Source organism: Numenius arquata, chromosome 3 (genome assembly GCF_964106895.1).
Source record: "Numenius arquata chromosome 3, bNumArq3.hap1.1, whole genome shotgun sequence".
NCBI classification, from domain to species: domain Eukaryota; kingdom Metazoa; phylum Chordata; class Aves; order Charadriiformes; family Scolopacidae; genus Numenius; species Numenius arquata.
The window spans coordinates 9589464-9605836 of NC_133578.1; the positions used below are offsets into that span (position 1 = coordinate 9589464).

General features: G+C 35.9%; 1 protein-coding gene across 4 annotated transcripts in view; it reads left to right on the plus strand.

Moving 5' to 3' along the window:
• Window positions 1–16373, plus strand: part of DPP10 (dipeptidyl peptidase like 10) — a 233609-nt gene that overhangs the window by 149429 nt on the left and 67807 nt on the right. For all 4 annotated transcript variants that reach the window (XM_074145792.1, XM_074145793.1, XM_074145794.1 and 1 more), the window contains 2 exons: window positions 7373–7425; window positions 7522–7603. In XM_074145792.1, the coding sequence (XP_074001893.1) occupies window positions 7373–7425; window positions 7522–7603 (135 nt within the window). The remainder of the gene's footprint in view (window positions 1–7372; window positions 7426–7521; window positions 7604–16373) is intronic.

A 16373-nucleotide genomic window follows, 5' to 3' on the forward strand; every position in this document is an offset into this window, starting at 1 on the left:
TGATGGCATAAGACAAAGACTAACACCCTTCCACTGTAACTCATTTGCTTTCAACAGACTACCGCAAAGGATGAAGTCTGGCCACAAATAATTTGATGTTCTCCAAATGTGTAGCAGAATAAACAGTTTGTATCTGACATTAATGACCTGCTCAAAGTCTTTTCTCATTCTCATTGCTGGAAATCTGAATTACACCGATGTACACCAAGCAAAACTGAGAGTAAAATATCACTAGCTAGAGGAAAAATAATTTAGATAATAATTTACATAATATATAGCTAATAAGTATAGACTTCTTATAATTTTGTATAACTTGTATAGGCTGTGATTTTCTATAGAGAGTGAATTTGAATATATAGCATCTTGACTCTGAAAATACATAATACAGCTATTTGTTTTGGCTGGCTCACTTCATGCTTGCTGAAAATTAAGTAACAAAAGTCAGATCTCTACCATACACAGAATAAGTTGTAGAGCCATCCAACCTCCTTTTAGTCTTAATTTGTATGTTGTTACACTGTGTGTAGATAGTAGTTGCGGTCTGAAAATGCTGTGGCTGTATCAATGCAGTGTCATGCTTGAGAAGCTGTGCCAAAGCCCTGTTTCTCAAGCTCATGCACAGCTAGCTCAGTGTTGCATGTCATTGCACTCCCACTTAACTGGGGTTAAATCATGTGGAATTAGATGGGTTGTGTGCATCTTTGGGATAGATTTCCCAAAGTCATCAACACAGTCTCGTATTGTCACTTGCTTTTGATGCGACTGTGGCAGGTATAGTGCACTAATTTCAGTAGTCCCTTCAAAAGGTCTTAGCAACCACCCTGAGCATCTATATTTCATTACATTCCCCTCATATTCTCTCCAATTGGCATCTTGTTCTTGCTTATTATTTGTAGTTCATGGCATGTTCTGCAGGCTCCATTTTTCTTCCAAGACACTTTCATCCTGAAGGCAAAGAACGAAGCAATATATGTTTGCATTTTCTTGTCTAAATTGAATTTTTGAGTCTTTATTGAAGGTTTATTGAGGGTTTGATCTTGGAGCTGTGAATGAGGTTCCGTGTGTTGTCGCGTGGGAGTACTTCCTTGCATGAATTACGGATGAATGATTGGTTACCTTTTATCTTGGCCTTGTAATTGCTTTACCATGGCAAAGTGTTTTGGTTCAGTTTTGAGCATAAGTAGATTTTTCAGTAATTCTTCAAACACTTAATTCAATTGTAGAAAAGAGGATGAAGGCAAAATCCTACTCACATTGCTGTTCTTCAAGCTGTGTACAGCAGCCAGTAGTTCCTGTGTCTGGCACCCACCAAGGCAGTTTGAAAACATGCCGAGCCATTAAACCAATGTATTATGAAAGATCTTAAAGAGTGAGAAGGACTATCGATGAATGAACAAGTGAGCATCCTTGACAAGATGTATTCCTGTTTATTTCCCTGCTTCACTGTGTCCTCTCCCTTGATCTCTGGGTTCACGTGCATTTTGTGAAATATATTGTAACACAGGTTTTTAATTAGGAAGGATCATTTTTAGTGTTAGGTAGTCCTTTTTTTCTGCTGGGGTCAGGAATGTTTGTTTCTCAATAACATTGCTGTTATAGATGTGATGACCTGAAGAGATAAATGAGATAAGATTTGTGGGAAGAGGTAATATCTTTTATTAGACCAACTGGTGTAGCTGGAAAAAGTAGAAAAGCTTTCACGCATGCAAAACCTTTTCCAGGTCAGGTTCTCTAAGCTTGGAACTGCCAAATAACTGACTTGTGCCTGTGAAGCAATAAAAGGAGTTTCTTAATCTTTCTGGTTTTATGAATGATACTGTTTGGGAGGCATCCGTATATTGTAGCAGTTAATACTTCCCACAGCTACAGTTTATTGTTCTGGTTTTAATTCTAATTCTTAGAATAATAATATAATACTTTTTTGTGCAGACTAGTAGTCTCTTAAAATACTAAATTTTGTTTTCTGTGTGATCAGAAGTGTAAATTAACCCATAAAAGGTCTGATACCTCACTGGTGAATCATAAAGATCTGTACAGTTTTGAACCTTATCTGAAAAACTGCCTCTCTTTCCAAGTCAACGTATGTGTTTCAAGATAAGTGGGATGGGCATGATGGCATAGTCTGCAATTTCAGTTATTTAATGATACTCCACTGCATTTTTTTTATTTAATGTGAAGGGCATGACTTTTAATCAGCCTCTTTGTTATTTGCTAGGTACGATACAAATAAATAGATATCTACCATAGGAATATTGTGTGTGAGATATATACCCCATTTGGCTGGTAAACTTTGGGATAACTGAAGATATTACTGCAGATGTTAAAATTTTCTGTGTATTTCATATACTGTCACTTTTTATTGTTCCTGCTCAGCCTGAGTACTGTTATGCCTTGTGAGAAGTCTTATTTGAATCTGAAAGGAGGATTTACAGAGTCTAGCGGCGCTGAGAACCGCAGAGACAAGTTCAGAGTATGGGTGTCTGCATAGGTGAAAACGAAAACATAGGACAGTCTGTTCACTACTTTGCAAAAAGCTATGCTAGCAAGGAGGCACGTTATTGCTCTAAATAAATAACATGTGAAAGAATATAATGGGTTTATAATATAGGAAATGGATAAAGGATGCATCAAGGTGTTTGGCACAGCCGAACATTTTGTGATTATAGTGCTGGGAGGTTCTAATGTCATCAGCTCTCCCCCATTTCCCTGGAGCTCAGGGCCCTCATCATCCTGTAGAAATACTGCTAGAGAGGTTTTCTTGGCAGCTTTTTAGCACAAACACTATTCTGCTGAGGGATGTTTTCCAAATTACCCAAGGACAGTGCACTGAATATTTCCTGGAGTGTATTACAGAATTAGTGGAGGCGATTTGGCTAAGTGTGTCTTGCACATTGTTTTCCTGCATCTTGCTGGGAAATGCATTGAGTTCCATGACAGTATTTCATTTTTAGAAACCTTTGAAAGACAAAGACATTCCTTGAAAGGTAGAAAATAAAGGGCATATAAAACCCAGAACAATATGTCATCTAAAAGTTCGGATCGTGATTGATAAGTGTGTTTTTTTTATTGTTGGCTGTTGGGTGAATAATAGATTGTTATTTCAGTATATTTTGACTGGAACAATTTGTCTTGAAATATTTTTTTCACCTTTTTCTTTTAGGTCCTTTGGATTATAGTTCTGTAATTTTATTTTTTTTCGTACACAAATGCAGCTAACTTTTTCAATGTTGAGCATCATCACATAAAAGCCTGTCTTCAGTTTATAAACTAATTAATGACTGAATTCAGAAGAAATATATTATGCAACAGTAGTTACCTACTGCATTCTGCGGCAAAAAATTATATTGTGGAGGTGGTATGCTGTCTTTCTGCTCTAAAATGCTCTTTTCACAGTTCTTAAATGAACATTGTAGGGAATATTTTCCCCAGCTTATCACAACAGAAACAGGCAAGTTATTTACTTGTCAGAAAGGCCTGAACTCTGGCACAGCATACGTGCCACTCATGGAGGTAAGGCTCCTCACAGTGTCCCCCCTTAGCATGTATAGTTATATTATTAAATTATACAAGGCCTTATACGTTTTCCTCCTCCATTATGACAATGCAGAAGTTACAGTAATGCATTTAATATTGTAAGAAGCTTTGCTCTCCTACATTGCTTCACTTCTTTAAAATGTTCCCTGTGTCTATATTCATTGATTCTCCTCTTTGTACCTAGATGATGAGTCTTTTTTCACTACAACCTTTCTCCCTTTTCCTCAGTTTCACACTAAAGTGTGTAATTTTTTTTTTTTTGTCAGCTGGAGTAATTTACAGTCCATGTTCAAATATTAGCCTTAGTTTAGTCTTTTGGTTCCACCCAAGTTAGAAGGCATGGAGTACAAGAAATGTTTGAACCCATTTTGGGATAGAAATGATAGCACTTTGGATTTGAATGATGAAGATGATGACCAGCTTCCACTGTAAATACACTGTAAGAGGGGCCAGTGCAACCTCAGCTTTACCAGTGTGAGCTCTCAGTCTGTATCTTTGCAAACTCCGTCATTAATTACCAGATTTTTTTTTTTCTGACTAGTGCACATCCTATAAAACAAGAGTTGCAGGGTGGAATCCCCTAAGCCTAGGTGTGCCTCTCCCAGAAGGGACATTGCTGGTGGCAGCGTTGAAGGTTTGACCCTGGTATTTTGAGAGTCCCTGATACTCCTTGCAGTTAGCATCAGGCTTGGTGCCCTCAGCTGGGCTTCTCCTCTGTGACGCTGGTATATCAGGGATCAGGAGACGTGTGGTCCCAGCCATGGACATGGCTCTGTGCAAGCTAAAGCTTTACCATAGTAATGGAGATCCTAAAAAGGATGTCCACAGACAAGCCCTTATACAAAACTGTGAGAGCTTCCAAGGAATATGACAGTATGTAAGCCAGACTTGAAAAAGAAAGTTTTTTCTACATCCTCTTTTTTTTGTTTATTTTAATTTCAATAATGATGGTGTTTTAGTATGTGGCCTTTGCGAGCAGGATGAATTAGGAAACTTCCTATTTGTAATTTATTCAAGGTGTTCCTATTAAATAAAAATAAGATGAATAATTTGAGAAAAATGTTGGCATCCTGTCTGAAAGTGACTTCATTGTAATGTTGGTCTCCTCTGGTTATGGAGCTCTTTCAAAGGTATTAATGCTGAAAATACAAAGATATTAATACTTCTACATGACCATTTAGATAGAAATTTTACCACAAGGCAAGAGGAGAGTTTTCACATAAAATATGAAGTGTTGTTCTTGCTTTTATAACTTATTTTCTGTTAAAGCTCTCATAATTTTAGCATTTCTTGTTGAAATATATTCTGTCTAATAGTTTACTTTTTGAATATTTCTATTCTAAATACCTATCAGCCCTCTATGCATTCTCTGTGACACACTTTTCCCTTTTCCTGGAAGGGCAAGAGACCCATTCCTCTTCCCTGTAACTGGCTGTATGAGGCTGTCCCCTTTAGCAGCAGCTGGCAAGTGCCCCTCTGGGTAGACTCTGACAATGAAAGCCCTGTGCAGAAGCCACCACGATTTAACCATTTGTGTCCCTTTGATCTGCTATCTTTTACCTCTAGCAATATAAGATTTATAAAGGAAAGCAGGAGCTTTGAAGCCAACAGTTTGTCTCATGTCTTACCAGCAGAACTTGAATAACTCTATCTTGATAGGTCCTCAATCATGTTATTACCAAGTTATTTCTTTCCAGAAACCCCACTGAAATTTAAACATCATGGTACTTAAGCAAGTAGTATACTTCTACTATATATATAACTACATGTATATGTATATGTAGCATAGAGACATGGTAGCAGATATGTTTATGATAGCTATTTAGAGAAAATCAATAAAATTATTTAGAATATTTTTCTTGGTGTCTTGGACCTCCTACAGCAATCATACTATTATTATTATTTGTCTCTATTTCTGTCCCACTTAGCACTTCTCAGAAGAGGCTGGTACCTTGCATGACCAAACAAGCTGTATCATAAGCTGTAAAAAAAACAGCCAAACAGTTTGGGGCATACTTATTAATATATGTGTGATTCTTCTGACTGAAGCAACACTTTCAATGTTAATCATGAAAGACTTGGAAAATGGAAGTGATTCCTGTCTAAAAGGGAAATTTTATAGAAGGGAAATTCAACTGTTGCACAAAGTACAGTTACTACTCTTACAGACCTTTGTGGTCTTCTTGAAGCATCAGCCAGCAAAGATTCTAAATTCTTGGTGTGTGTTCACAGGGAACTAATAATGGAAACGGAGTCAGTGGAAGGATGTTTCAGATGGTTCTGTTACCGAATGACCTCCAGCCAAAATAACAGCCTCTGAAACCCCTCTCGTGTGCTATAGCGGCAAATTCCGATGGCTCTGTTCATGTGTGATCCTCCTTTGTTTCTTCTCTTTCAAGGAGATACTGACAGATTCCTGGTGCATACAATATAAACTAAAGAGTTCCCAGCACACATATCTATATCAAGGTTTTGGCTTTTCAGCTGTATCTGTTTCCATCTAACTGGAACTGGCCTGACACTGTCCAGAAATAAGTCCTTCGTGTGCCAAGCAGAGATACTGTAACTGTAGACATGAAGCTACAGTAAGTCTAGTGAATGTCACTCTGTTTCTTTCTGACAGTAGTTTACATTAAAAAGAAGAGTCTCTCTTAGTACGGCAATAATTAGTCCCAAATGTATTTTGTATTCCAAGACCATGAAATAATTTCAATTCATAATAAAATACAATGGGATTATGCTGTTTTCATGATGCAAGATATAGTGGTAAAGAAATGAGTTGGGTTAAAACCAGTCACCTGAGCCTGGAAGACAGCAAAATGTCTGTTACTCACTATATGCATATGAACATAGACTAATGTTTGACTTCAGAGGAAATGTGTAATAGTTTATTTTGATTTTAGTCCTTCAGTGTGGTGGTATCTCACATTATACGCTATACCATGCTGTTCTCCACCATGGATCTTCTGGGTCCATATACATCAGGCCTTGATATTTTGCACTTAAATGACAATCCTGTTGATTTCAGTTGGCTTCAACAAAATTTTAAACAAATAAAGACAGCAGCATAAGACTCTACATTAGATTTGCTTTTCTCTCCCATCCAGAGAAACCTGGGATTCCTCAGACCAGAAGTCACTGAAAACTTTTTGGTCAATTAAGAAAGTTTACTAACAATCAGCTCTTTGTTTTACCCAAAATGTTGCATATGAAAAATCTCATATAAAACAAACTTTCCCTGAATTTCAATGAAAGTCAGTCAAAATCAGACTGAAACAAATTTAAGGAAAGACACACTAAACACAGTCCCAGTAAGCACTCAGTTTTTCTATTCTGTTCTGTGAACAACAGCCCAGAAGGTTGTACGTAGCAGGTGGTCAGAAAAATATCATATGACCCCGTATCTGTCTGCATTTCAAATAAAATAACTGTGATGCCCATACAATGATTTTTACCATGAAGAAATACAGGAAAAAAAGTATTTATTTTCTTTATGTATGTTCTTGAGTTTTTTTGGGTTTAGTTTGGTTTGTTTTTTTAATCCTTCAGTTAAATAGGAATGCAGATTTTTCTGATTGAGACCTTTTTTTCAGTTATTGGACAGATTAAGTGTCTGGTTAAATTAATATATGAGTACGTGTGCCTGTCATACAGTGTTCAAGCCCTGGTTCAAGTCTGTTGTTTAATACAATAAAAACTTTCTTTCAGCAATAAAGATATCGGTGTTTACAGCGATTGAAAGACTGTGATTATCATAATGGTAGTCTGTACTTAATCCAGTATTTGGTTTTGTAATTCTTATGCTTGGTGTTTTGTTTTGTTTTTTTTTTTGTCACAGGTTTTTCATTATTCTTATACAGCTTCGTATGTGATTTATAACATAAACACAAGGTAAGTCATATTGTTTTTTCCATATGTTATCATCAACGGTTCTATGCATAAGGTGATGCCAGTGTGTTCAAGTGAAAATGTTTACATTTTTTCAAGGGAAGTTTGGGAGTTAAACCCTCCAGAAGTAGAGGATTCAGTTTTACAGTATGCAGCCTGGGGCATCCAAGGACAGCAACTGGTAAGCACAGTCATCAAAAATGCTATGGTGGAAGTAGTTTAATAATGTATTTACCGCAGACAGACTGAAGTAAATAAAATCAATTTAAGGTCTTAAGATAAGTTTTCTTATATATTTCTGCCTGATGCTAGTATGGTCCTGTTATAGCTTTAAGGGGATTTATTTATTATTTTAATCCAAATAAGCAAATTGTACAATTGTTGAAAGAATCACATCTTCATCTAAATATGCGCTCAAGTAATTTTCAGAATAACCATCTTTATCGCTACTACTATGAGAGAAGGAAAGTTGAAGAGAAGTTTTCAAGTGCAAGATCAGTGAAAACTGTGGGCAAAAGCTTAACATCCAAAAGTGGATGTGATGGATTCAGTGAAAAGTGATGTTTTCATTTTGGTATGAAAATTACTGCCAAGGTCAGTTTTGCTGCATTGAATTCATAATAGTAAAACCGTAAACGCTATGTCTCATATATTGTTTTCTACCAAAGGTTTTACCATTTTTTATGAATATAAATAATCCATGATCATCATGACCAATCTCAATATGAAAAGAAAAAAATTGTGGTCTTAGAACAGCAGTCATTTTAAACTGAACTGTGTTGGTAGTTGAAGGCAAGAGAAATACTTACAAAAGCTTCAACTCTCTGAATAAGAAATTCAGATAATCCTTGTTACAATCTTCTAATAAGCTCGTTAATGCCCTCAGGTACAATCCCAGAGCCTCTTTGCACGTGACTTGTTCATGCAGAGAGGCTATAGGTTGAATGTCTAGAGAATATACCCTGTTGCTTATATCATTCATCAAGACGGTGGGAATGTTAAAAATGTTTCTGGTTAGAATGTATTGCATTAAGCAAGTGGAGGCAGAAGGAAAAAGTAATTGGAACATGCTTGGTATGTTTTAATAATTAACCATATTAATTTATTAATAACGAGAGCATGGTGAAAAGGCTGATGGTAAGAAATACATAGGTTATTTACCAGACAGTATTATGGAACGTGGCAACCTATGTAGGTTGTAGCAGAAAGGTGATGCCTTTGGAAAACTGAGCGGAAGTAAAAAAATATTTTAAATTAAATTGCAGTTCTTAAGACGATTTTGCAGTGCTGTACCTCTGATTAGTAATACAAAGTAAAACTAAAATTACATGCAGTGATTACTGAGAAATGAATTTTTTGTTTTGCTGAGATGTATCTTAAGACCAGGGCAGACTTAGTAGTCGTAAACTTCAGAAAAATAATAAATCAGAATAAAGCTATCTTCATCAGTTTTGACCAGATTGCCATTTTGGAAACATGTATGAGTATTTTCAGATACGGGCATAGGTGGACTCCTGTTAAGTCTCGGGTCTGCAAAAAAATAAGTGATCGTTTTAGATATAACCTTAATTATCCAAATTTGAAAATGTTAGCATGATTTATACTTCAGTGAGTATAACACTACTCATCTTTGTTAATGTCCCTACTAAAGTTAATGTCATGCTTTAAAAATATCTGCTCTACTGTGGGCTTTATGGTGCCATATGGTCTGCAGAATTAGGAAATAATAATTTTGATTAAAACACAAAATCTTCTGAATGACACCAAGTGTTGTCATATAGATGTAAACCTGCAATGACAGCACATTGTAGGTCACTTCCATAAGAACTGCCAACGAGAAGGATGTCGTCTTGAAGCTGTTTATGTTTATGTGGTAACAGGAGGCTTCTAAAGTGACAGAAGTGCCTTGCTACATTACCCTCCCACTTCAGCAGCAAGTCAAAAACATAGCGTAGAAGAAGTGTGAATTAATAAAGACTGTTGTGAATAATGGTTGATGCAACTGTCCAAAGGAACAGCTGTCTCTAGCAGAAACAGGATGGTAGAGATCATTCCAGCAGAATAGGTTAAGCAGAGAAAAGATGTGTGACTGAGGACACATTGCCATAATGGTTCTCGGTTATAAAATTTGTCATTAGGAAAAAGTACTTTATCAGTGAGTTTTGAATAAAGATAGTACAGGAAGCAATTGGTAGTGAAACTGGGTAAAGAGGAAGCCATAAAGGTAAAGACCTAAAGCATGGTAACCCATCAGCAGTAGCTATTGATGGCGCATATCTGGGTTTGAACAAAGATGCGGTCTTACAGATCCATGTTGCCAAACACTACCATTGGTTTACCAGAGTCCCTTCCTAAACAATACCTATGTGTCTTTTCCATATAATAAGGAAATAGTAATAATTCATAATAAATAAAGCAAGCAGTGTAATACATACTCTGTGTAAAATAATCAGTGTATCAACTTGAGCAATCTCCAAAAGCCATTCATTACTGCTGAAGAACAAGAAGAGAACAAATTAACTTCGTAAAAAAAAAATTCATTTAGAAAGACCCGTGGTGCATACCCTGCGGCCATCACATAAACAAATTATATGTAGCCCTCCAAAAATGAAGAGGAATAGCACCCTTCCAGGTGCTGCACAGAAAGGAATAGCAGTACTATACCCATGACGGGTCAGCAAAATTAGCACAAGATTTGAAACACAAGGGATAGGTATGCCTTACTGAGCCAAAGATCCTAACTTTATGATATAACTATCTGGAAGGTCCTGGACTAAATCCAAATGATGTGAGAAAACACATGGACTTGGATCCGCTATTTTCAGTAAATTGGCTGTAGTGTAAAATAAAATGTTTCCAATTCTTAGTTCTGCAGAAGACCTAAGGAACGATGTAGCCTACAAAGGAATTTTAATTTGAGTTATTTAATGAGAGGAAATTGTCAAATGTTTCAAATAGATAATATAAGATGAAGAGGCAAAAAAAGAAGTTAAATGAGCAGGAAAATTTGTATGAAACCAGGAAGTGCTTATTGCACAGAGGAGGGAATATGGCTGCAGTGAAATCAAGTACACAGTGATGCTTTACATCCTTGTGAAAATCATGCATCAGTCCGTTATCTACTGTTATGAATAATTTCTAGGGCCGTCTAATGGGACAGCAGGCCACATGTGGCTAGTGAAGAACAGAGTTAGGTTTATATCAGCTACCAAGTGACTGGGCCACAATCCCGTTGTTTTGAAGCTACCACGGTGGTTGCAAGTTATTTCAGTTTCTTGCTATTTACCTAGAGTAGAGGATTTTTTAAAGATTAAGAGAAAAGCTCAGAGAAACATCTGCTGTTTGAGTCATGACATTTTGGTGGTGAAATTGAAAATGTTTGCTACTGGGGAGAACAAACTTTTATCTAATGAATTAATGTATTTTAAGGTCACAGAGATGTTATTTTTGAGAACTGCTTTCAAGGTCACATTCTTTAAATTGCTATCTTTTAAATGTGTTAGAACTATGCCAGATCTAAAATACCTTTTCTGTATGTCTTCGTGTGTTAGGGAGCTGTTTATATATTTGTTAAATATTTCTCATATTTCCTCATATTTGATAAAAATTTTGGAAGAGCTCAGTTGATTATCTCATTATTTCTCTTCTATAGAATCCCCTACTGCAGCATTAAGTATTTCTAGGGAAAATAAACCAGCACAATGAGACACCTAATTGATTTAATCAGCATTTTTCTTCCTTTTGTTTAATTGATTAGAGGCTTCGTTGCATGTGTCTGAGAAAGAGATACCCCATACCCGGCAGGAGGGCTTTACTGAGGAGGAGAATGCTTGGGGGGATTTTAAAGGGCCTCTGGTTTAGAAATACTCAGTTTTTATGCAATTTTCTCTCTTCTTTGGCCTTATCTTCTCCAATAGTTTGTAGCAAAGGTTTTCATGTTTCTGTACTGGACCTGGCTTGTATCTGACAAGGGAGAGACAGCTTTTTCTGTCTGGATCTGTCTTTGGAGATGTATCGCGGTAGAAGCCTGAATATAAAGACTGACCTCTGGTCTCCAGCGTATGTGGAGTTTGTTATGAAAGATGTAGTGTTTCTCAGCAGTGCTTCTTGCGATGCAGATAGTTCTCCCGATTAGTCATCGGATGGATCACTTCAAGTAGCTCCAGTGAAGTGTGGTCAGAAGTTGTTCAGTTTGACATAGCTTTTTCTTAAAAGTTTTACATAAAGTTTCTTCTGCCTGGGTAGTAGCATGTTGTTTTATTTGGTATGAAATACTGTATTTTCACTTTCTTCTATGAACAAATATCCACATAAGTCTCTTTGACTTTGTATTCATAATAAGTATTTTATGTTATTTATTGCATTGAGCTCATTTTTTCTTTCAATACATTAAGTGTTTTCGAAGGGAGCTTGAGTTATATGTTTGGATGGATCAGCATAAATAATGATCGATGGATTTATGTATGAATGTCTATGCATAAATAAATGCATATTTTAACAAAGCAGAAACGAAGAAAATAGTGAAGCTATTCAGAATACTAAAAAGATCATTTTGTAGAGGCTTGATGGCTTTCTTTGTCAAAATTTTATGCCATCAACCAAAACATAGCATTATAAAATGGTAGGACTGAAGATGAGCTTTTACTGTGCTTTAATGTAATTTAGGTCATAATTGTGTAGAATTACCTATTATCCTGTATACACAAAGAACAATTTGTTGACTGTAGCTGAATTGTGGACTCAGGATGCTCTCATCAATTTTTAGAAAATATTTTAAATATTAAAAAACAAGAACATTATCCTCTTGTTCCAAAAAATGGAACAAGGTACTCACAAATAATAGGGCTTAGAAGCTGAAGCTTTTACAAAAAGAATGAAAAAAAAAATCCAGTGAGAAAGGACATCACCTTATATTAAAACTACCTAAAAGCAACAAACAGAAACCCAGAAAAAAAACCCAGAGAAAAGTCTGCTTTGTTATTAATAAATGTACTCGTTCAAGAAGTCTCTGCCCCTCTGCTTTGTGATCAGTCACCTTTATCCTCGTTGTCTCATTTGGAGGTTCATCTGTCCATCCCCTCGCATCAGCACCTATTGGCCCACAAAAATGCTAATATCTATCAGACTCTTGAATTGCTGTATTAACATGACATTTCCTTACAATTGCCTTCTCTTCAAAATTTTAGCTTTTTTCTATGGCTTTCAAATGCCATTTTAGATAATAGAAATATTGCAGCAGAAAAGTTCTTTGATGTTACATTATTTGCCAGGTACCTAGATAAAGCACTGGACTATTTTTAGTAAATGAGAAATTATCAAGACTATGTTAGACACATACCTTGCTCAACAGATGCTTTAACAGCCATTAGTTGCTGAATGCTTCATTTACTATTTGCTCTATGAAGGTTCAAAGTCCAACTACTATAAAAAATGGTAACTTAACTTTCTGTAAAATATTTGTCATGTGTTTTATTTTTGCATAATTAATGCTGTGGGTACTTGGCACCCCCTCCTGGCAAAAACACTTCCATTTGCAAATGAAGAAGAACAGATCTCTCGGGGTTCATGAGCCAAGTAGAAGCTTAATTAATGCTAATGAACTAAGTCCTAAATAAATATATTTAATCTGCTGCTTATATTTTCAAAGTCTTTTGCTCTTTTGACTTGCTGTATTTTTATATGAGTAACTTAAAATCACATATGGAAATGTCAAGGCTTTATTTCGTCTTTCCTTTTAATCATTATGCTAATGAGGCAAATGGCAGTAAGACTGAGAGGAAAATGTCTGCTTGAATTTATTCTGAAAAGCAGAAATAAACAAGAACATTTTAATGTGACATTAACCTCAGGTGAATTTTCTTATTTAAAACACGTGAGGGGTTCCTTATAGAACTTCTGTACTTCAAAGCATAGTTGGAGATCCTTTGTCTTGTGGAGGATGTTTCTGTGAAGAAAGGGAACTGGAATGGTTGAGTGTTTCCCACTGAGTTAAGTCTTTAAGGGATTTGACCATAATTCTAGCAAATGCTGAAGTCATGTCTTTCTGAAGGCAATGAGAAATTAAAGAGGCTACTAAAGCCTTTTTACTTTCTCTTCCAAATGTTTTTATTACATTTCTAGATTCCAACTGGGAAACTTACTGTGTCAGAAGCTGAGGATTTGAATCAAAAAGTGAAAATATTTAAAGAAAAAAAGGCACACAAAAAAATGTTTTAATAACAACTTTTGGCCAGCAGCTAAAGTTTGATTATGTATTATTTTGCAAGACTGGGCATTCTGGTATTTTGTGTTAGATGAAATGTGCTAAATGGTCAGATCTTGTTATGAAATGATATAAAAGCCACTTACTGGCATACTTGCAAAAGCTTTCTGCTGCTTTATTTTTGGTACAAAACCTGCTTTTTATCAAGGTCATGATGAGTATGGAAAATATATTTTTCTTTACATAAGAATTAGAGTATCCCTCCTAAGCTGCTGCTATACATTGCATTTCCTCTTGGATTTCTCAAATTAGCATTGTAAAATGTAAATGTTTTTTGCCTTTCTATCTAAATAATTCGATTAGAACTATTCTTCAAAGAAAAAATTAAATTATTAGTTTCTCTTAAGGTATTCTACTGAACTAATCTCCATTTTCAATTATTAATTTCTAAGTGCCCACTCCACTTAAATATAGATGGGGTTGGAGGAGGAGATAAACATTAAATGCATGGTCACTAGTTTCAAAAGTGATAATCAATACAAAAGGAGTTTTCTCCATCTTGGAAAAGGAAAATGGAGATTGCAGCCAGAAAACACAGGCAGTTTTGGAAAACAGAGAAAAATACATCTTTACATATCAAGATTTGGTATATTCAGTAAAAGTTTTGTGAGCTCTAGAGCGCAGGAACATTTATAAAAGGAAGCAAGGCTAAGTTGAGCACAGAAGTTCCTTTTTCATTTTGCTTAGTGAAATGCAATGAACATGTCCTGCTATCAAAGGTAACTTAAAAATATTAACTATTAGGGATTAGATATTGCTAGACCTTTGTGAAAATAGCTACTTGGCTGTATCTGAAAGAGGTGAAGAAATAATAAGAAAATCATATGTTTTATAGGAGCATTATTCCTCTACTACTGTTTTTCATGTGGAACAATAAAAGGCCCAGCAGCTTTATAGTGAATAAATTGAGAAGGGAGATAAAAGATGTTTCCTTTCCCCTTTCCCTGATTCTTATTCTGTTATCAGTGCTCTAGCATGCAGCTAATATTTGAAGCAGTATGTAAACTGTGCACACAGGTAATGCACTTTTCTATCCAGTCTCATATCAATAACTTTTGTATTGGAAATTTGACATATCTTTGTGCTAGAAGGTGAATTATTTTTTCACGTACATATTTTGTGTGTATATATATATTTACACAGTCCCACAAAGACACGTGCAAACAAGCACAGACACACGTTTGATAGGACCAGTCATCAGGATTTTTCTGTGCAGCAGCCTGCAGGGAGCAATGAAAATAGAAATACGCCCCTCTCATCTAGACTATCATGTTGTTCAACATGTGTATGTGTAACAAGGCATATCTGAATATTCACACTTCTGTCTGTTAGCTAATATTAACTGCAAGTCCAATGGCTCATAAAATAGGACTGCTGTGCTTCTTGTGTGAAAATTGCATAGCTTTATGTAATGCAGAAAGAAGAAAATTAAACTTCAGAAGTCAAGAGTTCTTTAGAAATAGCCACTCATAAAAACTAAATACACAGTCAATGAGAAGAGAGGTCAAAATCTGATTGAACCTTTTGCTAAATCAGAGTTGGGAAAGATTAGGTAACAAGTTTTAGTATGGCCTGTATTTTCATATAACCCCCAAATCTTGCCCAAAAACATTGCAGCCTTACCTATGTCCATGGATCATATAATTACTTAATCATCTTTTGGTAAAGTAACATGGTATAAATGTCAGTTTTATCTGTGAGATAAGAAAATCAGATATATTCTATTCTGTATTACCTCCTAACCACCTAGGCAAACGGAAGGGGAAGATTCACTATAGTAAGGCACTAAAATGTCAAAAGAGGTGAGTTTGAGGAACTGACATTTCTAGTGCCTTTGTCGTTCAGGTTTTAAGCCAGAGGTTGTTTTAGCCAATGGTGAATACAAATTTTATTTATCTTTTGTAAAATTTTTGCAGAAGACTTGCAGAAGAGTTCTGAGTTTCTGTGATGGTACCAGTGCCTACAAGTTTGGGCTAGGAACAAGCTAGGGGGATAAAATCAACTTGGCAGCAAAATTCCCTGAGCTGTTGCTGTGTGGCAGGGTTCCTCTGGCTCTTCTATTTGATAGCTTTAGTTTACTGTATGATAACTTTTGTTTTCTATTTGACACATAGTGTCCAGCAAAAATATAGACAGGTTTCTGTCAGTGGAAGTGACAGTGACCCCTCTTCAGTGAGGTTGAACCTCCTTTGCCCCTATGATATGTGTCCTTGAAAGTTAGTTCAGTTGTTCCAGTGGTCAAGAGGTGACATCCTGGCCCAGTTTAGATCAATGAGCTTTTTATGTCAGTAAGCCAGGATTTTACCCATTGCATATGGGTAAAAATGGAATGGTAAAAATGGTCCTTGTTATTGATTAAAAAAAATAAATAAAAAAAAAAGGTAAAAGCTGTATATACTTCATAGATGATGATGTCATGACTCCCCATTTAATCTCTATCAGCAAGACAGCTGTGATGAGAAGAAAAAAAAAAACAGGTTTTGACCACACAGCTTTGGTCATGTTCAACACTCTTGTAGGTTCTTTCGCTCTATTTTGGCTAAGTCCTTCTTGAAAAGGAGACATTAAATTCCATCATGGGTTGTTTGGTTTTTTTTCCCTCCAAAGGGGTTATGACTTCCCCACTGAAGTATCAGAGCAGATTAAACTCTTGCCGCACTGAGTTGAAGTGACTTGGGCTCTCATGCTG